Source organism: Pleurodeles waltl, chromosome 9 (genome assembly GCF_031143425.1).
Source record: "Pleurodeles waltl isolate 20211129_DDA chromosome 9, aPleWal1.hap1.20221129, whole genome shotgun sequence".
Lineage (NCBI taxonomy): Eukaryota > Metazoa > Chordata > Amphibia > Caudata > Salamandridae > Pleurodeles > Pleurodeles waltl.
The window spans coordinates 868,495,572-868,519,392 of record NC_090448.1 but is presented as its reverse complement, the minus strand read 5'-3'; the positions used below and the strand labels follow the sequence as shown (position 1 = coordinate 868,519,392).

The window sequence follows — 23,821 nt, the reverse complement described above, 5'->3', positions numbered from 1 at the left end:
TTACTTCACCATAAGTTACTTTTTTAAATTAGGATTCCAGAGACCCCAAACATGAATTAGTTATTTCTTTCCATGTGGAAATTACACTTATAAAATGTAATAAGGAAGCTCCAATGTTATCCTATTCAAGGGATAGGCGTTGTCGTACTGAAAAAGGAATTTAAGAGCTTTTCATTACCAGGACAAGTAACATTTGGGTACGTGTCCATGTTCTTAAATACACTGTAGACTGCCATTTGGACTGTCCTGGGCCTACCTTAGGGGTGGCATATGTGCATCAAAATAGAAGGTTTGGGCCAGTTTCAAGGTTAATTTAAATGGCAGTTTAAGCTGCACACACAGACTGTACAATGGCAGGCTTCAGAGTAGGTAGTTGGTAGTTTAAAGTACTATTTAATTGGGTGGCCCAATCAGTGCGCAGGCCCAATAGTAGCATTTAATTCACAAGCCCTAAGAACACGTGGAGCACTTTACTAGGGCCTTCCAAGTAAATTAAATATGCCAATTTTGGATAAGCCAGTGTTACCATGTTTTAAGCTGAGAGGACAAGCACTTTAATACTGGCTAGCAGTTGAAAAGTGAACAGAGTCCTAAAGCCCATAAAAACAAATTCAGCGAAAATTAGAAGGAGGAATGCAAAAGGTTCAGGGATGACCCTGAAGAAAGGGTGAGGTCAAATACAAGTGCTAACAGAGACATTCAGATTCTCAAATCACATATTTACAGTCCCTTATCATCTTGGTTCTCCTCCCCCACGGCATGGTGGATGATCCTCTCATCCTAGTGAAGGCAGAGACAGTGGTGTGGGTGCTGAATAGTGGGCTCCTGGTTATCAAATCAAAAGGTATCATCAATTCCTTTATTTTACCACTGTAATAGTTCAAAGGCAAGTAGCAATTCCTATTTAGTATTTTATAATATAAATGTTCTGGGTTCAATTCGACCACAGATCTGGCTTCTTCATGTGACAACATTTATAGAATCAGATTATGGTTTCATCACCTGCCACCAGTGGCTAAAGAAGAAAGTTATATCTATTTTATACATTCTAATATGTGAGGCATGGCTAAAGAAGAAAGTTATATCTATTTTATACATTCTAATATGTGAGGCACAATCAGCACAGAGTTGTGTATTGTATGTGCACCCTACTACACTGTATAAAAGATATGTGAGGATTAGTGAATACTTTTTTCTTCTGCACCCTCATACAGGTCCAGTTGCATCCAAACAGCAGGACCTTTACAATTGTCTTACAATTGATACATTACTAATCTTTGTAGTCTCCTTGCCCGTTAGTGTTAACCTAGTGCCACAACTTATAGATATGTTAACATAAACAACTGATGCACCCAGAGGAAATAAACTGCACAGTTTTAAGCAGAGCACAAGGACCCGAAATTTGTTTAGGAAAATTGTGCCACAGTGGTGGAAAGTCAAAAAACATAGCGGAACGTTCTTGGCAACAAGTGTCTGTGAAGTCATATAGTAAAAGTATGTGTCCCACTGGCTTGCAACCAAAAGGAAGTCATTGCAAACTTGTAGTATAGGAGCATTCCGGGATTTTAAAGAAAAGGCTGAAGCAAATAAGGCAGAAGAATTGTTGTAAGGTAGAGAACAAGGAAAAACCTTGTATAGAACTCATAGAACAGCATCTCACTCAGGACCATTTTGAATTATTGAAGACACATAGAAAATCTACCCATAAAACTAGCATTACACTGTTTCTTGCCTCTGTATTTCCAAGATTTTACATGTGTTGTATGTATTGGAAAACTATAATGTGCATGATATTTGGCAGGGGAATGATTAAAGTTAATAAACCAAGTAAGTAATGGAGTCTCTTCTGCTTGAGCCAGTAGTTTAAAGAGTCTTTGTCCCTTGAAGGGATGCATTTTCAACTCCATTGTAAGGCAGATGATGGAATGAGTGGATCTTATCTGTTGTGGACTATTAATTCATTGTCTAGATGCAGAGCTTGATTTGGAATGCTTTTAGCACTTTTTGTTTTTACACTTCGTGATCTCCAACCTAGCTATGTCATAGCTTCTTGTTTTACACTGGCCTGTTGGTTGTTGCTGACGTAAAGATGACAAGATATTTAACATGATAAGGATATTTAATGATGGCAGAGTCATGTAGACATGTTGCATAGAAATTTGATCATACTGTTTGGTACTGTGAACACGCTGTTCAATGTTTAGGGTTTGTATGTTGCTTCAAAATTTACATTTGAGTGTACAGTTTTATTTTTTGAAGCAGTGACAGCACAGACAGCTGTATTATTGTTTTTATGATGGTGATTCTGCAGGAATAGTTGATGCTCAGTATGAATCTGCCTCCTCTGCAACTGAGCTTATTTGGCCCTTTTGATAATTAGAAGAAACTCAGTCTTGGGGGGTTTCAGCTTCAGATAGGCACCCAATAACAGTAATAATGAAGGTTAGAGCCCTTTTTGAGCTGGATCAAGAAGTTGAATATAGGGGTATTTATGTAGAGCTGAGTGTTAATGTTTCAGTGAATTTGGATTCTTTTGTTTCCTAGGACTACTCAGAAATCCTTCATGTCTCACCAAGGAGAGGACCTATAAGGAACTTTCCTCTCCCGGGTGACACATGAAGGATTTTGGTATACTCTGTATGCTACTAGTGATCGCTGTGATAGAGAGGCTCCCATCTGGGTGAGTTGATACTGATATGAGAGATCATAGATGGAATAATGAAGGATTATGTTGTGTTGTCAGATTTCATGCATGTGGGCATGATATTAACTAAGGTGTAATTGGGAATTGTACAGAAATGTGTTGACTCATTATTAAGGAGAAAGAGGCACTGGTCACTTGTCTTTTGTGAGAAGGGTGTTGTCTGTCATCTAGATTGTCAATGTGTCTATGCTGCACCATGTTCTAAAGGCTCAATGATAGCCATGTAAGATTTGGTGTTGGTTTCTGCAAATGAAGATCAAGTCCTTTCCTATCTTTCCCAGGAAAGGTGAATGTATGGTGGTAATTTGAGATATCAAGATCAAGTGATTATGATAAGAAATATTCGGAGTAGCATTTCTTAGTCATGCGTCATAAAATGTCATTTTCATAAGTGGTTGCTTGGAGGCATTGAGGATGTCCGGATGAGTGCTTGAAGGTGATCCACCTGGGTTTGATATGTGAATCAACTGCAGCAGTAGTAGTTGAATGCTCAGTGTTGGTGATGTTGAGTGTGGTTTTGTTGATTTTTATTTTTTAGTGAAGATTTGGTTGATGGTATTGTTCTTGGCAGATGAGTGAGATGATGGATTGAAACAGTGTTTGAGGAGCACCACACTTCTGTTTCATTATTTGGTGATGGATGAGTAATGGATTTGTAACTTTAGTTTTATTGTGAGAAATATAGAGGTTTTAGGGCCAGATGTATGAAAGCATTTTGCATTCGCAAACGGTGCAAATGCCTGTTTGCGAATGCAAAATGCCATTTCAGAATGTATGAAATACATTCTGAACGCAATTTGAAGGAATCGCTAAGATAGCGATTCCTTAAAATAGCTACCGTGTTTAGAGAGTCTCTAAATTAGAAATCGCAAATAAGGATTCCTTATTTGCGATTCCTTAGCACATGTATGAAGCAATTCCTAAATGCGATTTTGGCATTTAGGAATCGCTAATTACACCAAGTTGAACTTGGTGGTAACCATGTGCAAAATAAAAAAATGCGTTTAAAATGCATTTTTAAATTGCACATGTAAAGCACACATGCCCTTTTGGCATGTGTGCACCTTACATGTCCCCCAAAAAAATGTTTGGGGTGCAGCAGAGTGGGCATTAGCCCCCCCCAGCATTTGGAAATGCAAAAAAATTGCAGATATGGGCCAGTATCGCAATTTGTGATTCGGTAATAACATTTGCAATTTTTAAGAAATCGCTACTACCGATTCGCAAATGTGATACATGGCACTTTGCGAGTCGGAAATAGCGATTTCTTAAAAATCGCTATTTCTGAATCGCAAAGGGCCTTGATGATACATCTGGCCCTTAGTTTCTTAAAGGCATCTTGGGTTTAAAGCATTTCTTTTCTTATTTGTTGGTTTGCTACTTTTTTACTTTTTGGGTGTAACAGTGGGAAAAAGCTTTTCGTTTCATGAAACATAGTTTAAGTGTTTCATGTTGTGTTTCAGGGTGTGGTTGAATATGCCTAATATGGACTTAGACTTAAATGGGGATTGGTTTTGGGTGCAAAAGATATGAGGTCCTTAATGATTCAGTACTGTTATTTATTTAGTTTTACTTTACCAAGGTAGGGAAATGGATGAAATGAATGTAGTTTGATGGATGAGGATGGAGATAGTGTTGTTGTTAGATAGTCACTTTCCAACATCCATATCTCCATTCTTCCATTCTTTTTTCTTTTGTTTCCTAAAGGTTTACAAAGAAGATCTACCTCAGCTCAAAGAGCAGTGCAAAGAAAAGCACCGTAGTGCAACCTCGAAGAGGCGAGAAGCTGCCCCACTAAATAGCATCAGATTGCACTTTGTCCATGGGTAAGAAAGCTTTATTTACTCACAATTATGAACATTTTGAAAGCAGAGGGGTAAGACACAGGGCTTGTGTGTGTGTGTGTGTGTGCACATGCTTGTATCAATACATTGCCAAATTGTCACTCACGGAATCGGTGAGTCAATAAAGTCAAAGAAATAGAGCAAACCTGGCCTGGTGAAAAGAATGTAAAATCTAGAAAATGTGCATTTAGGAGAAAAGGCTTGAACATTGTGCAGAAGGATTTCCATCGTGGCCCATGTTTGGTGGATTCAGGCACACTGGAAACTGGATTAAGAATCTAATAAGGAGCATTAAACACATTTTTATCTCTGAATAGGGAACCACACTGATTTCTTTTTGAAAAGTGTCAGAGGATTGCCTGTTGTAGGAATAAACGAAAAAACGTAGCCCAGATTCTATTTCATCTAATACTTTATTTCAGCATACTGCCATCAAAATAACATTAAAAATAGTACATTCTATTTCTTCATAAGACAACGTGCACATACACTGATAAAAAGCAATGAAAGCAACAATCTAAAAATAATACGATACAATGTATACACAGTGATAGAAAGCAATAAAAGTAACAATCTAGGAATCATTTGTAACAGTAAGCCTCCTCCCTATCAAATTTTAGATCTGGGAGCAGGAATTAAAATCATTAACAACACAAAGTCCCATCCCATAAGGAAAAACATTTCAAATTAACTACATCAAAGTACAGATTCCCCAATATATAAAAAGCAACAGAAACCTCTAGTAATACTAAGAGCAGATATTTAGAAAAACCTGTTACTACATAGTAGACCTAACCTGGTGATTAAACCTCATTGAGACCCTCCTGAAAAGAAACAAGCTCTGGAGAGGCCCAACGCCTTCTCCAAAAAAGAACAGGCCTCAGGCCTGCTTCCAACGTAATAGGCTTCATATCCAAATCAAATCTGAGAGTAATTAGCAGAGTACTAATTGGAAGGCACACTAACTGGCTGAGAAAAGAGCTCTCTACGACAAGTAGTTTTGCCAAGTCCTTATACCCCCAAAGTTCTGCCCATAGAGTGCTGTCCCCATTATCTGCAATTTATATATTTGAATAACAGGGGAGATTGGACGAAAACAAGACTTTCTGTGGGCCTCAAACACTCCCCTGAACACTGCATCAGTTTAAGCCTTTGTTATCCAGCTTGCAACACCAATCTAAGTTATCAGTAAGAATCAGCCCCTAATAATCAAATATGCACACATAATCACCAGACAGCTTAGGATTGGGCCTAGAAGTACGACCCAAACTCCGTATCATAAATTTCGTTTTGACCTCAATAACTTCAAGGCCCTTCATTACACAAAAGCTCTCGAAACAATCCAGGACTCTTTGTAAACCTATCGGTGACTTGGACTTCAAGATATTCATCCGCAAAAAGAAGTGCAGGTATCTTAGAGTTGGCCAACCAAAGAGCATCCCCATTGCACAGGTTCAGGTGGCTAACCAAATCATTAACATATAGCAGAAAAAGTGTAGGGGCAAGCATGCAACCTCCTGTCTAACCCCACTATCTACAGAAAATGAGACCGCCAAATCTCCACAGGATCCACACCGAACTTTCGCAAAATTATCACTGTGCAGTTTAATCAGCATGTTCAAGAGATCAGCGGGAACCCGCAGGTTTGCCAAGGTATGCTACAACTTTGCAAGAGGGGCTCAATCAGAAGCAGAACGCAAATCAACAAAGGTGACATAAAGAATACCACCTCCCAACACCACGGTTTTCCAATAGAGTAACTGGAATCTAAAGACCTGGTCAATAGTACTTATTCTTTCCATGAAGCCTGCTTGGTGTTGTGTCAAAATTTCATTTTCGTCCATCCATAGGCACAACCTCTCCAAAAGGTTGGAACTAAACAATTTCTGGTAACAATCAGGAAGGCTAATTGGCCTATAATTGCATGGGTCCTCTAGGAATCCCTTATTGTTAATAGGGATAATCTCGTACCCGCTCAATTTGGAGGGATATTGGCACCAGCCATGATATTATTAAAAATGACCATAAAGTAAGGGCTACAGACATCCGGGCATTAAGAAATAGATCTCCTGGAACTTTATCCAGCCCATGGGCGTTACTGGGGGCTATTCTAACAATAGCCAATCAGACCTCCTCCTCTGCGATTAGGGTAGAAAACTCACAATTATTAGGCACAGCCATGTCTTTCACAGGTTTTCCATACAGTAAAGGTTGTTCAAGGGGCAATCCCCCCGTTCAAGGAGGAGAGGTTGGAAAAATGAGGAATCCAGTCAGCTGCTAAAACTCTTGGCTCTGCCAAACAAACCCCCTCCTTCTTGCCCACCTAGACCAGATTCCAAAACCCACGGTGGTCCCCCTTCCTAACCATGTCTAACATATGCTTCCACTTGATCATTTTCAAATATCTTTTGGTAGAAGCAATAGTTTTTTATATGTAGCCCTCGGGGTTTGAATCCCACCCCTGTCCTGTTTGTTTGCAGAGACCAAGACAAGCCTAGCAGCCCTTCTGGCTTTTTTAAACCAAGTACGAGAGGCCCTCTGACTAATGGAACGTCTATCATCCACATTGAAAATATTCTTAAGACTAGCAAACACATTTCTATAGATAAAACTGATTTTGTCCCTCTCAGCCCCCTCAGAAGGCTCCGCCCCCAAAAGGTACCCAATGGAGTCTGCAACCAAAGAATAAATATTCCACAACATACCCTCAGAGTTGTCCAAATTAGTCCATGTCACTCTGCGCATGTTACTGGCTAGTCATAAAGCACAATCGGACGGCTCTTCCACACGAGGTGCCCTTCTACACTAGGGGCCCTACCCACAAATGAAAGGGCAACTGATAGAACCAATGCATTATGGACACTATCATGGTGGGCAATAATAGACATATCGCTCAATGACGGCCACAATCTAACATCCATTAAAATATAGGCAATAAGGCTAGTGCCAAATGCTTGGTTAAAAGTATGGCTCCCCTCTTTATCTGTTTTAGCCACACAAAAGGATGATGATCGGAGTGTTGAAACTTTTCAAACACTCACCCCCTGTCACAGATCTGGGTTTAATCCATAGTTCTTTTGCTCACCATGCCACCCCAGTTTGGACCCAGCCATATGCAAATCAGTCTTGACCGTGTTCCCATGGGAACAGTCCAGCCCGAACTACAAGGCCAGGTTCTCCCTGAACCAGAAACCAGCATCCTGGGACTGGTTTCAGGGTATCACCCTTCATCAGCCAGGCTAGCTTGAATCCAGTGGCACAGTGAGCAAGGGACCCATGTCTGGGCATACCCTTCCCACTTGGGGAAACTTAAAAAGGATGATGGACGGAGTGTTGAAACTTTTCAACACTCACCCCCAGTCACAGATCTGGGTTTAATCCATCATTCTTTTGCTCACCATGCCATCCCAGTTTGGACCCAGCTATATGCAAATCAGTCTTTACCCTGTTCCCATGGGAACAGCCCAGCCCAATCTGCCAGGCCAGGTCCTCCCTGGAACGGAAACAAGCATCCTGGGACTGGATTCAGGGTATCACCCTTCATCAGCCAGGCTAGCTTGAATCCAGTGGCACAGTGAGCAAGGGACCCACGTCTGGGCATTCCCTTCCCACTTAGAGAAACTTTAGCAACACAAAAGGATGATGGACGGAGTGTTGAAACTTTTCAAACACTCACCCTAGTCACAGATCTGAGTTTAATCCATTGTTCTTTTGCTCACCATGCCACCCTGTTTGGACCCGCCATATGCAATCAGTTTTGACCCTGTTCCCCATGGGAATAGTCCAGCCCGAACTGCCAGGCCAGGTCTTCCCTGGATCATAAACACATATCCTGGGACCGGTTTCAGGGTATCACCCTTCAACAGCCGGACTAGCTTGAAACCAGTGGCACAGTGAGCAAGGGGCCCACGTCTGGCCATACCCTTCCCACTTAGGGCAACTTTAGCAACACAAAAGGATGATGGATGGAGTGCTGAACTATGGAAACACTCAACCCCAGTCACAGATCTGGGTTTAATCCATTGTTCTTTTGCTAACAATGCCAGCCCAGTTTGGACCCAGCCATATGCAAATCAGTCTTGACCCTGTTCCTCATTGTATATCCCCATTGGCTCCATGGACTTAGGTGTTCCCTTATTTAGCCTAATGCCTTAACTCACTCTTCACCATTGGAAAACTTTTGCCTACATTCCATTGGCCAAAGGATCATTCGTCAGTTTCTCCTTGGGGACCATCAGGAAAATCGTGGGGGTTCTGAACTGGAAAAAAATACAAATGTCCTGCACACACTGGGAGAAATCTCCAGGGCCATTTGTTTTGAATTTTTCAGAAAATAAACCCTGATCTAGCACTTTGTTTGAGAAAAACAAAAAACCCTGGTTGGGTGAGTGGTGTTGCTGGAAACACAGTTTGCGGACCCGGTTCAAAACAAGGACGACTGCTTAACAAACTAGTTTACCTTCTCTGCAACCACCACTCCAGACGGGTGGGCAATCTCACAATACAATGGGTGATCAAGGCTCAAAAAATCATAATGTTACCAGACATGCAGGTTTAGAGTAATCTACTAAACCTAACTCTAATGTACTTGATCTGTAAACTGGTCTTAAATTGTGTGTAAATATTCTATTTTACAGTCACCTTTTTCTACATTATCACATATGAGGGCACCTTCAAATAGGAGAGTTCAGCATCTCTGCTGTACAAAAAATTATTTTGTTTGACTTAATAGAATAGACGTTTGCTCCTTGTACAATAAGAATCTAACCCACAGATAGAGTAAACATGACCCCTGTCTTGCCTCCTATTTCCCTAATGGTATTTTTATCAGGGAGGGGCAGGAGTGTATCTTAGTTCATGTTTGAACTCACATTTAATAAATATGTTACTAAAGCATGATGCAGTGGGGCATTGTCATTTACAGACAGCACATTTCTCCAGTATTGAATCTTTCATAGATTCACATGCTTGAATCATTCCCCATCGACAAAGTGGTAGCTCCACTGTACCATAACATAACAGTATGTATCATTACCATAGGCCCCAATGGCAATGAACAGTCTCTTTAATAACATATCTATGTCCTTTTTTAAAAAAAGGATCAAACTTCAACTATGACCAGTCAGGTGACAGCAACCTCTAGAACACTCCCAAGAAAGGCTGCTTCCCTCAGGTTTTCTACCACATGTTCTGTGAAGGAAATCTACCTGAGCTCTGCTCAGTTTGTCATTACTTATACCTGCAATTGTGCTGAAAATGTCTGAAACCTTTGAAAAAGGACTCTTCGGATCCTGCAAGTTCTTTGGCAGAAAACGTCTTCATGTGGAGGACCCACATAAGGAGTGCCTTTCCTGCCTCTATCCCAGTCACCAGGTAAAGGCCTGCAAAATATGTAGAACCTTTTCTACAAAGACTCTAAAAGATAAAGAGGGGAGGCTACTTTTGTGGCTATAGATGTCTAGACCTCCGCATGTAAAGAAGACAGTGACACTTCAGAAAGGACAGGAAAAAGAGCAAGCTCCTCTGAAGGAACATCTGAGGAGAGAAAAAAGTCTTTCAAATCTCATCACAAAGATCCTGTGAGAAAGGAGAAAAAACATATCTCCACAGAGAAGGCCTCCTTTCAACCCACTACTCCATCTCAAAATATGGAGACCATTCTAAATCCAAAACAACTGCAAAAACATCGTTGACGACATCATGGTCGATGGCACTCTCATTGACGACAACAGTAGTAACCATTTCATCCATGAGGCCATCGGTAGGAACGACAATAGCCCTGACGCTCTCATACTATCGACGAAGACTTTTCCACGATTGACAACACCCTCGATGGCAACTCCAATAAAGACAGCAAAACCATCAATGGCTATGACGGCGACCACACTTCCTGACATTGCGTTGACGCCGACCACACTTCCTGACATTGCGTTGACGACAACATCGTAGATGACTCATCGACAGAGCTGTCAAAGATAATAATAAAAGTGGCCACTAAGTCAATCATACCAGCGATTACTTCTCCAAGTAAGATCTCCCATTTTTCTCCTTAACATTTATTAGATATATAGGAATCTGATGAAGAGGTATCATTTGGAACTATGCACAGTCCATCTGAACTTTTAGTTAAATGTCATGATGATGACATTTATGATGAAGATGAGCAATGCTATCATCAACAATATGCTCCTCCGCCAAAGCAAAGTTATGAACAACATTATCATCAGCAACAGGAGGAAGTAGAATTACCCATCTCCTTGGTTCAGGATTTGCAGACCATGTTACAAGATTATAGGCAGAGATTTCATGAGACAACACCTGAACACCAGGTTGCACCTGCTACGACTCAACATATTCCTCCACCAATAACTCCCAGAATTCGTCCTGCACCACCACATAAAGAGGACCTCTTTTCATTGGTCGATAAAAGAGAAGAGATTCAGGAAAATGTCCCTCCACAGAGGGAGTGGGATGAATATCTAATTCCCACACTATCGCCTCGACTACCACATCCATCAGACACTCCACCGAAGGACACAGGGGGCTTTCACAACTTGATGGACAGAGCAGTGACAAGATTTAATCTCCGAACTTCCATCAAGCCTGTTGACTATTTACCTTATTATTTTAAGGAAGTCAGTTGGAACTATACCCCTAATTGATTACGTCCGTCAGAATCCCCACTGGAGGACATAGGGGGCTTCCACAACTTGATGGCCAGAGCAGTGACAAGATTTCACCTTTCAACTTCCTTCTAGCCGGCTGATTGTTTTCTTTATGATTTTAAGTAGTCAGTCGGAACTATCCCCATAATTGATTACATCTGGGAGAAGGGCATAAAAATTATGAAGAACTTGGCTACAGTGGTGGTAGTGCCATCACTGATGGACAAAAAGTTTAAAGCCTCTGAAGATTCCCTTGCGTGCTTAACTGATCATCCCAAACCTGAACCAGTTATGTCACAGGTGGCGCGATAGGGCTCCAAAAACCCTTCTGCTCCCATCTCTACAACATCAACCAAGGAGGGTAGATGGTTGGACAATGTAGGCAAGAGGTTTTCCCTCATGTCCGCTATTGTAATTCAAACAGCAAATGCTCTGGCCATCTTAGGCCACTGTGATAGACAGCTGTGGTCAGACTTTGGAAACCTAACTGACCTCATCCCTGAAGATAAGAAAGCGGAAGCTATAAAACTTTTACAGGAGGGAGAGCGCACTTCCTTGGAGTTAATAAATTGTGCAATGGATATCGCTTCAACATGCTTTTGGCAACTGACTGGAGCAGCAGACAGGGAAACACTGTTCGGTAAGCACATTAATGATGTGCTGTTACCAATAAAAACAGACAATGATACTGCTAGGTCCCTCGGCACTCTTTATTATAAATAAAGTTCCTTTTCGTGGAGTTCATAGAAGAGGTTTCTCATCCGACAGAGGCGTATACCAAAGTCTGCAGTATCAGCCCTTTCAAACAGTACAGGACAATCTATCAACAGCATTACCATCAGCCACCTGCAGCGGCCTACACCAAACAACGCCCCTGCTGAAAGCAGCCCTGCCAGGCTAGAGAGACAGGTCACAAACAGTGACCTACCCCGTGAACGGCTACATACATCACTCTTCATCCGCTGGGTGTGAAGATTTTCAACAGTGTAAACAAATAGTATCCAACAAATGGATGTTAAACCTGGTCGCTTATGGCCACACTCTGCAATTTACAAAAACACCTCCAAACTACCCCCCAAGGTGGGTGCACCTTCCTCATCTTCACTAACTGAAAAAAGGAAGTCCTCACCATGCTTGCAAAGGGAGAAATTGAGAGGGTTCTTTTTTCACAGAGGCATAGGTTTCTGCTCCAGATTTTTCTTTATAAGAAAGAAAACAGGGGACTGGAGACCCATCCTGGACTTGAGAAAACTGAACAAATTCTTATGCAAGCAATCATTTCGGATGGTCACTCTCTCTGATATCCTACACCTTCTCAACAGTGGAGATTTCATGACGACTCTAGATTTGCAGAATGCATACTTCCAATGCACAAGAGAAGGCATGCCTACATGTGCAGCAGTCTATGGCATCCTTGACTCCACCTCACATGGGTTTATACATTACATAAAGAATTCTGAGGGGCTGATCGAGACCAGAGGCCAGAGGGACTACAGATCCCAGACTGCTGTGCGGCCCCAGAAGGCAGCCATTTTCTGCATCACCTGCTCCCACTTGCCATATCCAACGAGCGCTATAAAGCACAAGGGGGCATACCGCAGCGCGGGATGCGCTGATCGAGACCAGAGGGACTACAGATCCTAGTTTACTTTTCTGCCCCATGAGGTGGCATTTTCTGCATCACCTGCTCCCACATGCCAGATCCAATGAGCGCTATAAAGTGCAAGGGAGCATACCGCAGCGCGGGACATGCGCGGGCAAAGCCAGGGCCAAGGGCGGGACCATCCTTCACCTGTCAGCGACAGAAAGAGGCAGGGCAGGGCCACCCTATTTGGCCTTTGTGTGGGAGCACTTGTGTGGGGCAGGGAGGAAAGAAGGGAAGAGACTGCAAAGGTTTTTCTTAGGCCGGTCATAGTCTTGGCGCTGGGTGTCGGTGGCTTGGGTATATGGGGCATAATCCCTTGAAATGTGCAGGGTGAACGATTACGAGGGTATCGCATTGTACAGGGGCTGAGCTGACTTTTATCGATAAAGCACCCTATAGGTAAATCACTGTCATATCGTTGAGGCACGCAAGACTCCTTCATAATTCTGAAAGTAACTAATTTATTATGAGCAAGAGAAAGGCCGCCGATAAACCCTTGGGGGCAACAGGCATAACCAAGTTCGCTAGGCATCCCACAGAGAACTGTACCCTGAATGAAATTGATAATCTAATAGTGGAAGTAGAGGATTTATTGGCCACAAACAACGCAGACCCATCTCAGCGTAAGGGGAAATGAGTTAAACCTCCCAAGGGTATACATACCTACTTTAAGGAAACCACAAAGGGGCGTGGCACCAGGTCCGGCTCTAGCCCAAAAGATAGCTATGCACCATGGCATGAGCATTTAAGAGTAAGCGCACTAGCAGCTGCTGTGGTCCCTTCAAAAGATCATTTTCAGGTTGAAAGCACAGTGTCTATTAATATTGACTGCTCCAACCGGTTTGCCCTCCTAGCTAACCAAGGAACTGTACCAGATGAGAACCCCGATTCATTGGATCTAGCAAGGCACCCAGACACAGTAGATCTAAATCAGCCCAAGATAGGGGAACCACTGGCACTGCCACACCTACAGGCACTTAGAGGAGAGATACAGGGATTGCGTGAGTGTATGAACAAGATGGCTTTCGAATTAGGTGAAAAGGTACCCAAATTATCTACTTTGGTGGAAAACTTAGGAACCAAGGTAGGCGGTGCAAATCCAATGCCAAAGTACTATAAGCCAAGCACCCCTCCCAAAGCCGCAGTCAGTTAAAGGTAGTGGGTTAGCTGCTGACAATGGTGGGTTTGCTAGAGTAGCACGCTCAACCTCATCTAACCTTGTAAGAGGAGAATTAATTGGAGGTAGATACACCCTCAAGCAACACAGTGCACAGCCCACTCAGCCCACTGCCTGCCAGACAGGCCAGATTCATTGTGGGGGTCAAAACACCTCCAATAACAACCAGAGTACAAGTCTATCTAGCATTATCCACCTGACAAATGTCCCCAAACTTACACCCAGAGCCAGTGAAACTCAAGAATTTTGTGTTAAAGTAATCCACTGGCTCCGCCACACCAGGTGCTGTACGTTTATCATTAGGGATGACATATTTTCTGCCTCACGTTGTAGCCCCTTTGCACACCAATGGGATTATATAGGAGTGAAACTTAAGAGTCCTAAATTGGTGGATGAGCTGATATCCATGGAATTAAGATTTAGACCTACACCAAGAACACACATGCGCCTTAAACTCAACGCCCCCAGTCGACTTGGAGAACCCCAGATCTCAGAATGGTGTAACTCTTTAATTCACCTCCAACGCACCACATTAGTCGGGGAATGCGTTAACTTAGTAGACATTGATTGACAATCGGGGTGGGGTAAGGACAAGTTCTGTCCTTAACTGTACATTTAGGGGAGGCATGAGTGGGCAAACTACAGCATGCGCCATTGAGGACCTAGAGCTGAGTGCCGTGGGTGATGATATGAGGGACACAGCTACACAGAGTAAGATTAATTCTATTATGGCTGAACAGGCAGGCGCTAGGGCTGGACCGAGGTGGGATAGCAGGCTGATTGCCGAAAACTCCATTAGAGTTCTAACTTGGAATGTAGCAGGCGTCCGTGTTAAGCTTGCAGACCCAGAGTGGGGTGAGTTCATTGATCACCACCAGATTATACTTTTGCAGGAGACGCAGGCAGTGACACCAGTACATAGAAGTGGGTATATTACCTTTGTTGCTAATGCAGTCCCTTCATCCATGGGTAGAGCTTCTGGGGGTCTTCTTATTTGGTTGAAACTAGATCTTTTCCTATTGGTGAAAGTAGTTCCAACAGGAAGTAAGGACTTGTTAGGGGTAGAAATAAAAGTTAAAACGCCTACTGGGGCCAGATATATTGCGATAATTAACACCTACATTAGATCAGTCCCTGTAAACGTCCCCTCCCCCACAGTAGTTCATCTCGCTAATACTGTTCAGCTCATAAAAGGAGGCGCCTTAAAATGGATCGCAGGTTATTGTAACACGACACTTGGAAAAGGGCAGAGGGAGATAGTCTATTTGCAGCCTCTCCAAGGTGCTCTGATTGGTTCTGGGGCAGCCGCACAAACGACAGGGAAATTAAGCACTGTAGCTGACCAACTAGAAGATCTGATAATGGAGAATGGTTTAATAATTGCTAATGGCAATACCTGTTCCGATAATCCCCCGCACCCGACCTTTAAAAGAGGCATTTTGAGTTCTTATACTGACTATCTCCTGGTCGACCTGGAAATATGGCCGCTCTTGACAGACATGGCAGTTATCCCTCGAACAGATAGTGATCATGAGGCCTTAAGTGCTGTATTCTCTCCTGCTATATTTACTAGCTGTAATCTGTCAGTGGTAATCCTTGCAAAACCCCTACAGACAGTTTATAACAGGAGGAACGATGAATGGGCAGGTCGTGGATAATGCGGAAATTCAAACTAAAATATTCGAACTATTTGTTGATAACCTAGTTGAAGTAACACCTTTAAGGTGGTATGAGCCCGATATGGTTCTTGTGCATTGTCATCTCATGGAACAGCTTAGGCCTCTGTTTACTAAATTTAGGAAAAGAGGGGCTTCCAACAAAGTTGCCCCAGGATGGTTCACTGTGGACCGTCGGTTGGCCAAGCTCAGTCTCCTGGACGCTTTGAAGCAGGGATTGAAGCCAAAAATAACCATTGCTAGGAATAACTACGAGGCTATCCTAAAAAAGGCTAAACAGAACTGGGAGATGGCCCAATGGGAAGAGCTTACTAGTGCACTTAAGAGTAAGAATCAGAAGATGTTTTGGTCATTGGTGGCATCCAGCTCGAAATTAATAGATAACCACCTTGAAGCGGTAATGCAACCAGGAGCTTGGGTTGAGCACTTCAGATCCCCTTACAGTGAAGGGGGGGTGTAATTCGATGAAGGCATTAGGGAGGAACTAATTGAGAGGGATTGCTTGGTGGGCCTGGAGGCCTTTTCCAACCTTCCTGATATGGAGGCTAACGTAGAGACAGAGTGCCCATATTTCTCCCAGGCTGAAACCAGCGTAGCCCTGATGCAAATGACGAAGGAGAAGGCCCCTTGCCCGGTTGGTATTCCTGGAGACCTTTTTCTCTCACACCCAGATGTCTGGATCCCCTACCTGAATGCATTGAGCAACGCTATAATGAAGGGCATGACCATTCCACCGACCTGGCTAGAAGCTGTAATCGTACCCATATTAAAAAAAGGAAGTAGGGACGTTCCCTCTAACTACAGACCCATAAGCCTGTTGGACAATTCTCAACAATTCTCAAAAAATCTTTTGCAGACAGGTTCTGGCCAAACTACAAGCATGGGTAATGGACAATCATATCCTTGAGGATGCCTAGGCAGGGTTCAGGAGCAAGATCAGCACTGCTGATCAGGTCTTTCGTTTCAAGATGTTATGCTGGAAGTATGTCACCCTAAAGAGGGATCACCTGTATGTCGCCTTCATAGATCTTAGGACAGCCTTTCAGCCTGGTACCTAGGGATAACTTGTGGGAAATACTTGCAGGATATGGCGTGCCGCTTGACCTAATACGTATCTTGAGAATACTCCACATAAACACCTATGCCAAAGTGAGATGGAACACAGGGGAAATTTAACAGACCCGATTCCAACTCATCGAGGGGTAAAGCAAGGTTGCGTACTGGCCAGACACTTTTCATTCAGTCTCTACATTCATGGGGCAGTTAAATGGCTTTCACAATGTACTCATGATGCCCCTATGCCTGCTGGAACCCCACTTCCGATATTAATGTTCTCATATGATACCCTGCTCATCTCTGGAACTCCAATGGGCCTTCATGCAAAACTGGACTCCTTCGTGGCCTTTTGTAAGGCAAGGGGTCTGGAAATTACCCAACAAAAACAAAATTTATGGGGATAAATACCCATAAGACATTTAGAGAGAGAATGTTAATCAATGGCTCCATAATTGAACAAGTCAAACACTTTGACTACTTAGGGGTCCGACTGTCTGATTCAATGTCTTGGGACCATCAGTTGGTGAAGAGCAAAAATCTCCTCATCCAGAAGGCTTACCCAATCAGCCTGAAACAGAAGGAAACGGGGGGTGGTGCAGTGTCCCCAGTTCCCCAGATATACAAAGCTACTTCCCTCACGGCGGCCACTTATGGGGCAGAGATTTGGGGTTTCACGGATGCTACAGTCTTTCTAACAGCTGAGAACAATTTTCATAGGAACATTGCTCAAGTTACCTAAGGGCATGCCACTGGTGCCACTGAGGATGGACATAGCACTAAACCCTATAAATCTGGTGGTGGCTTTAAAACTCTTGTTGTATTGGGTGAGGCTGTGAAAATGCAGGGAACTAACACCATATAGGGACTCCTTGATTGACCTAATTTCTAGTGACTCACTGGTAATTACACCTTGGCTGAACTACATTAAGTCCCAGTGTGAGAAGTTGAAAATGATTGACCTTTAGAAGTCTCCTACAGTGGTTGTAAAGGACGTATACCTGACATTATAAAGAGCTTATTGTAACTATGCCTTGTAAAAGACATGGTTGAACAATTATCATGAGAACCTGGCTGGGCAATTTTTTAACATTAAATGCTCCCCATTCTACGAAAGCTTCCTGGATAAAATCCATCCCTCCTTTGCCAAGCACCTGTACCTACAGCTTAGGTACGGGTCCCTACCACTAAGACATTTAACGGCTAAATGGGAGAAGCGTACCTCCTCTGTGTCTTGTCATTTCTGCCGTCAGCTAAAGGTAACTGAAGAGCACTTTCTCTTTTTCTGCCCGCAATATTCACACCCTCGCGGGAGATGGATAATCCCTGTTTGTAAGCTCTTGGGTGCCAGACACTACAGGGAGGCCCTGGGAATCCTTAAATATGACTCGAAGGCTGTGATAGTTGTTGCTGTAGCAAAATATCTGGAGCAGGCATGGCGCATAAGACGGAGAGCTGTGTCCTAATGGGTATTCTTGGACTAACAAAGCGCCCAGGCCTCGCCTAGGCCCAGGCTGTCTAGCTATCGGACAGATACTTTTTAACTTACATTTGATTATTCCATCTCCAATTTAAACCTGTTTCCCATATGCCATACATGTACTTCAAGTTAAATTTGTACCGTGCACTTACACGATGATATAGGCGGTAATCTTATTCTCTTTCCCTTTGCTCTGAAAGGCTAATTAAACAATTCATGAAAGGATTATTCAGAGTTTTTCCTGCGGTGAGTGATCTGCCTCCGGAATGGCATCTCAATATAGTTCTTTCACAGCTAATGAAACCACCATTTGAACTTATTTACAAGACAGACCTAAAATTTCTAACTTTGAAGGTAGCATTGTTACTAGCGCTTACCTCAGCTAGAGGTAAGCGCTAGTAACAAGCCTTCACAAGCCTTCACTACGCAGAATCCATTCCTGCAGTTCACCGACCACTATGTACTCTTAAGTACGAATCCTAGATTAATTCCCAAAGTACCAACTCAATTTTATGTGAATGAGCCCATCATTCTGCATACTTTTTTCCCGAATCCAGCTACCCCAGCAGAACACTCTCTTTATACTCTGGACATAAAGAGGTGCCTTAAATTCTGTTTGCATCGTAATCAGCAGATCTGACCAACTTTTTGTATTATATAGTCAAGCACGTCATGGGTCTGCAGTTACTAAAGCGACAATCACAAGATGGATTTCCACCACCATCAAGTTTTGCTATTCAAAGACTGGTATTCCGCTTATAGCAAAAAACAGAGAACACTCAACAAAGGCACTATACACATCGACTGCTTTGTTTGCAGGTGTGCCATTAGAAAAGATTTGCCATGCTGCAACGTGGAAGAGCACCCACACATGTAAGCAGCATTACTGCCTGGGATCAGCACACCATGAGGATGCAGCTGTAGGACAAGTGGTGTTAAGGCATCTGTTCCAATAAGGCGAACCAATGTTTCTGACAGTTTTGAATATTGTAATTTAAGTGTATTTCTGTGTCATATTTTTAATTTCAGTATTCCTATCATTCTGTCTCCAAAATCATAACCTTAGACAATGTAACTATATTGTATTGGTTTCATACACACCATCCTCAAAGGTTTTTTATATTGCTTCAAAGATTAATAATCATAACTGCTTGCTATTCTGATTCCAGCATGTCAGTCTGTGAAAGATCCGATACTAGAGAAGAAAACAAGTTGCTTACCTATAGCTCCAGTTCTCCAGTACTGGTATCTTTCATAGATTCACATGAAACTCACCCTCCCCCGAAACCCTCCTCCCGCATGCTCCCCTTATACCTCGTATAATAAATCATTACACATGCTTGAAAATCTGAGGAAAGCAGCCTCTTTTGGGAGTGTTCTGGACAGAACTGTCGCCTGATTGGTCTTAGTTCAAGTTTGGTCCTTTTTTAAAAAGGACATAGATATGTTATTAAAGAGGCTGTTCTCTCGTAGGGGATTTCCATGTATAGTCATAAGCGTTCAATAGTTCAATAGTTCCACGTGCCTGCGGGGACCCCGGAGCACTTTTTCCAATATGTCTTCTTTAGTGTTGATGCTCGAATTACTTCAGGAAGGCCTGCATAGTCAATTAAGAATGTTATTATGCAGCCTAAAGGACAGGCTACAGTGGCCAAAAAATCTTCATCTTGTTGATACAAAATGGAAATAGACCAAGGAGACATGCAGTCAAAAGCATGAATAATTTGAAAAATAACTGACAAACCCTTTTGCTATCTAAGATAAGGATGAAGGAGTGCAGGGCAGGGTAGCCCATAGGCTGCCATTATAGAGGAAGAAAAAGGAAACTGTGGGGGTGATTCCGACCCCGGCGGTCCTTGACCGCCAGGGCCGGGGTCGGCGGGAGCACCGCCAACAGGCTGGCTGTGCTCCTAAGGGCATTCTGACCGCGGCGGTATGGCCGCGGTCAGAACCGGAAAACCGGCGGTGTCCCGCCGGTTTTCCGCTGCCCTGAGGAATCCCCCATGGGGGATTCTGACCCCCTCACCGCCATCCTGTTCCTGGCGGTTTCAACCGCCAGGAAAAGGATGGCGGTGAGGAGTGTCGTGGGTCCCCTGGGGGCCCCTGCAGTGCCCATGCCAATGGCATGGGCACTGCAGGGGCCCCCGTAAGAGGGCCCCACTTTGAATTTCAGTGTCTGCTAAGCAGACACTGAAATTCGCAACGGGTGCTACTGCACCCGTCGCACACCTTCCACTCCGCCGGCTCCATTCGGAGCCGGCTTCCTCGTAGAAGGGTGTTTCCCACTGGGCTGGCGGGCGGCCTTTTGGCGGTCGCCCGCCAGCCCAGTGGGAAACCCAGAATGACCGCCGCGGTCTTTTGACCGCGGTACGGTCTTCTGGCGGTTCCCGCTTGCCGGGCGGCTCCCGCCGCCCGCCAAGCTTGGAATGACCCCCTGTGTCTTTTAAGAATACTGGGACCTCGAATATCCCATCATGCCTAGTGAGAGGCAGTTACCTCATTTCTTTTTTCCTGTTCCTGCTGACAAGCCCCTGATTCATTGAGCTCAACCTTTTGAGGTTTTTTCTTTCAAAATGTTCTATAAATAACAGCTCTAGTGAACATCTTTTTCCTTCTCCTGTTGGTTTTTGTCTTTTTGTGACAGGAATTAAGGTATTTTTGCTTGAAACAATGCCTTCTCTTTTTGCCAGATGCCCACGTTGTGGCAGGAAAAAGGCAAAAACAGACTCCCATGGGGTCTGTATCATCTGCCTGCCTTCCTCACACCTTCCTGCCTTACTTACCACCTGCAAGACATTTTCCAGATGCAACCTGCGTGACAGAGAGATTAGCCTTCAAGGGAGAGCAGAGAGACGACACCAGCAAGAAGCTAGTGGGACCTCTGAGTGAGGGGGAGGTCAATCTTCCACTAGAGCTCTTCCCTCAGCCTCCAGTGGACGTGGAAGGTCTGAGAGTCGTTTTTCAGGAAGAAAACGCTTTGGTTCCATTCGATGTCAAGGATATCGACGTCGAGAAGAGGTATGGCACCAACATGTTCGCCATCAAAGACTGGCTCGATGTTGTACAAGATACCGTATGATGTTGAGGAGTTCTGCTCGTCAGCGCATGCCGTCGAGGAGTGCACCGCCGTCGATGGATGCTGATTCGCTGTCGCCGCGAAGGAAACAACGTGAGAGATTGACGTCGAGGAGATGATCATCGTCGATGCTTAGATGCCTGCAAAAGAGGTCAATATCAAAGAGTCCCTGGACATTGAGAAGGAAAAAAATCTGCAAAACAAAGGAGGATTTATTCTTCAACAGTCGCAGCTTTCCAGAGATATTTCTGTGTCGCTGATAGTTACCCACTCATCTCCTACTCCTCCTCTTACCACCACCAGCTGCAATGCTTCCACCTCAGCCTCCACCCCCAGTTCTTCCGGCACCTGTGCTTCTACCTCCTCCAGTGCTGCATGCGCCTAGTACTGATTCAGCTCCCAGACCACGAACACGCTCAAGATCAGGCCATCACTCCCATCAAGGCCATCATACATCTGGGCGTTCTTCTACAAGATTGAAACATGCAAGTCACAGATCGCGTCATTGGGTCAATATTGTGATCTCACCAACACTATCATGGGGATACGTCCTCGTCCACTAGGGACTATTCACACACATTATCAGTCTCTCCTCATCCTTGTTCTTCACCGGTGGACGATATAACCACTTTTGAGGAGGTTCTTGTTCGAGGTGCTGCTAAGCTCAATATACCAATGGCTGCTCCAGCACTGTCCACCTCAGAAACATTTGAAACGCTCCATCAGCCTGCAGCCTCAAGGCCTTTGCTCCCGCTAGTGCTAGGTCTTCTTCAATCCGCCATGGACTTGTTTCTTACACCAACTGTGGCTAAGTTTGCATCTTCCAGGTGTAGGAAGCTGGCCTGGTGTATGGTTATCACCTTATACCAGGTCCAGAGATCTCCTATTAGTGAAGTGTAGGCAGTAGCCAGGAATCCAGGGCTCTCTAGAGGTAGCTGTGGATGAGCAGCCAAGACTTATCAAGGAGACATGCAAAGCTTATGCAATACCACCACAATCGCACAGCAATTTATCACACATGAAAGGACCACACAGTGTTACAAAAATTAAGGTACTTTATTATAGTAACACAACAGTACAATACTTATAGGCAGTTCTCCCCAACTGGAGGTAAGTACACACTGTTTATATACACAATGGCAATCAGTAAATAGCATATAAAAAACAAGCATTGGCAATACTTAGTAAAAATAGCTAGGGCCCTAGAAGAGGGACAAACCATATACTAAGAAAGTGGAATGGGGTATACAGACCCCCATCCAAGGATGAGGAGTTGTTAGAGGGGAGCTGTAGGATCTAGGAACCTCAAGAGGTGAGTACCAGAGTGACCCCAAGCGACTAGGAGAGGAGAGGTAAGTACCTGGTTAGCCCAAGGACTGCAAGAGGACTTGGAAAAAGAATTGTACAAGAGCATGACTAAACAAGGAGGAACCAAAGATGGATTCCGGTAGAAGAGGACCCGCAAAGGAAGGGGACAGAGTCCAGTCCACAATGGAGTGCCCCCTTTCTCTGGATGAGGAACCAGTCAACGTGGGGACAAGAATACCAGCTGTGGAGCCTTGCAGCTGAAGAGGAGTCCTTGGAGCAGTGCAGATGGTGTCCCATGTCAGTTGTCGGGCCACAGATGGTCAGTGGTGCAGGAGAACCACCAACAAGCCTTGGCAAATGCAAGAGGAGCAAAAGAAGAGTAGCTAGACTGAAGAGAACCAGTACGACCCAGGGGACTCGCCCCAGAGAGAGGAGCATGAGGTGACCCTCAGCAGCCAGAAGAGCCAACAGAAGCAGTCAAAGCCCCCACAGGCAACCCACTGGCAGCAGGCTCAGTAAGTCACAGTGAGGCCCAGTCAGCACACCTGAAGAGGAGCCCCATGTCACTGGAGCAGCAGAAAGGAGACTGCATGGCATGATGGAATGCTGCGGGCCCAGGGCTATATGGAGCCTGAAGATCCCTTGGAGTAGGAGCAAACATATCTTGGTAGCTGCAAGAGCTGTGGTGCATAGGAGTGCTGTCTTGCAAGGAGAAACAAGGGCTTACCATCTCCCAAGTTGGACAGCTGGCAGAGAGGGCCACTCCAGACCACCACCTGTGATGCAGGATCCATGCGGTTCCAGAGGAGAGCAGATCCACGCAGCCGGTCGTCGCTGCAATTGGTGCCTGCGGATGCAGGGGAGTGACTCCTTCACTGCAAGGGAGATTCCTTCTTTCTTCTTGGTGCAGGCTGAAGTCTCGCTGACCTCAGAGGATGCACAGCTGGGGAAATGTTGCAGTTGCTGGAAGGAGCCCGAGAAACACTGTCGCAAAGCGAAATTGTCGCCGGAATTGCAGCTTGTCGGTTCCTGAAGAGTCCAGTTCCGATTCCAGTGGGCAGAAGATGAAGTAAATGAGTCAAAAGTGTCTTGGTGGAGTCTTGTATGTCAAATCTAGGGACTCACTCACAAGGTAATCGCTAAGAAGGGGTTTGGTCACCTGGTAAGGTGACCACCTATCAGGAGGGGGCTGT

General features: G+C 44.2%; 1 protein-coding gene across 1 annotated transcript in view; it reads left to right on the top strand.

Annotated features, from left to right (window-relative positions):
* Positions 1 to 23,821, top strand: part of EML5 (EMAP like 5) — a 1,994,219-nt gene that overhangs the window by 925,282 nt on the left and 1,045,116 nt on the right. Inside the window, exon 13 of the mRNA XM_069208148.1 lies at positions 4,412 to 4,530. Coding sequence (XP_069064249.1) covers positions 4,412 to 4,530 — 119 coding nt within the window. The remainder of the gene's footprint in view (positions 1 to 4,411; positions 4,531 to 23,821) is intronic.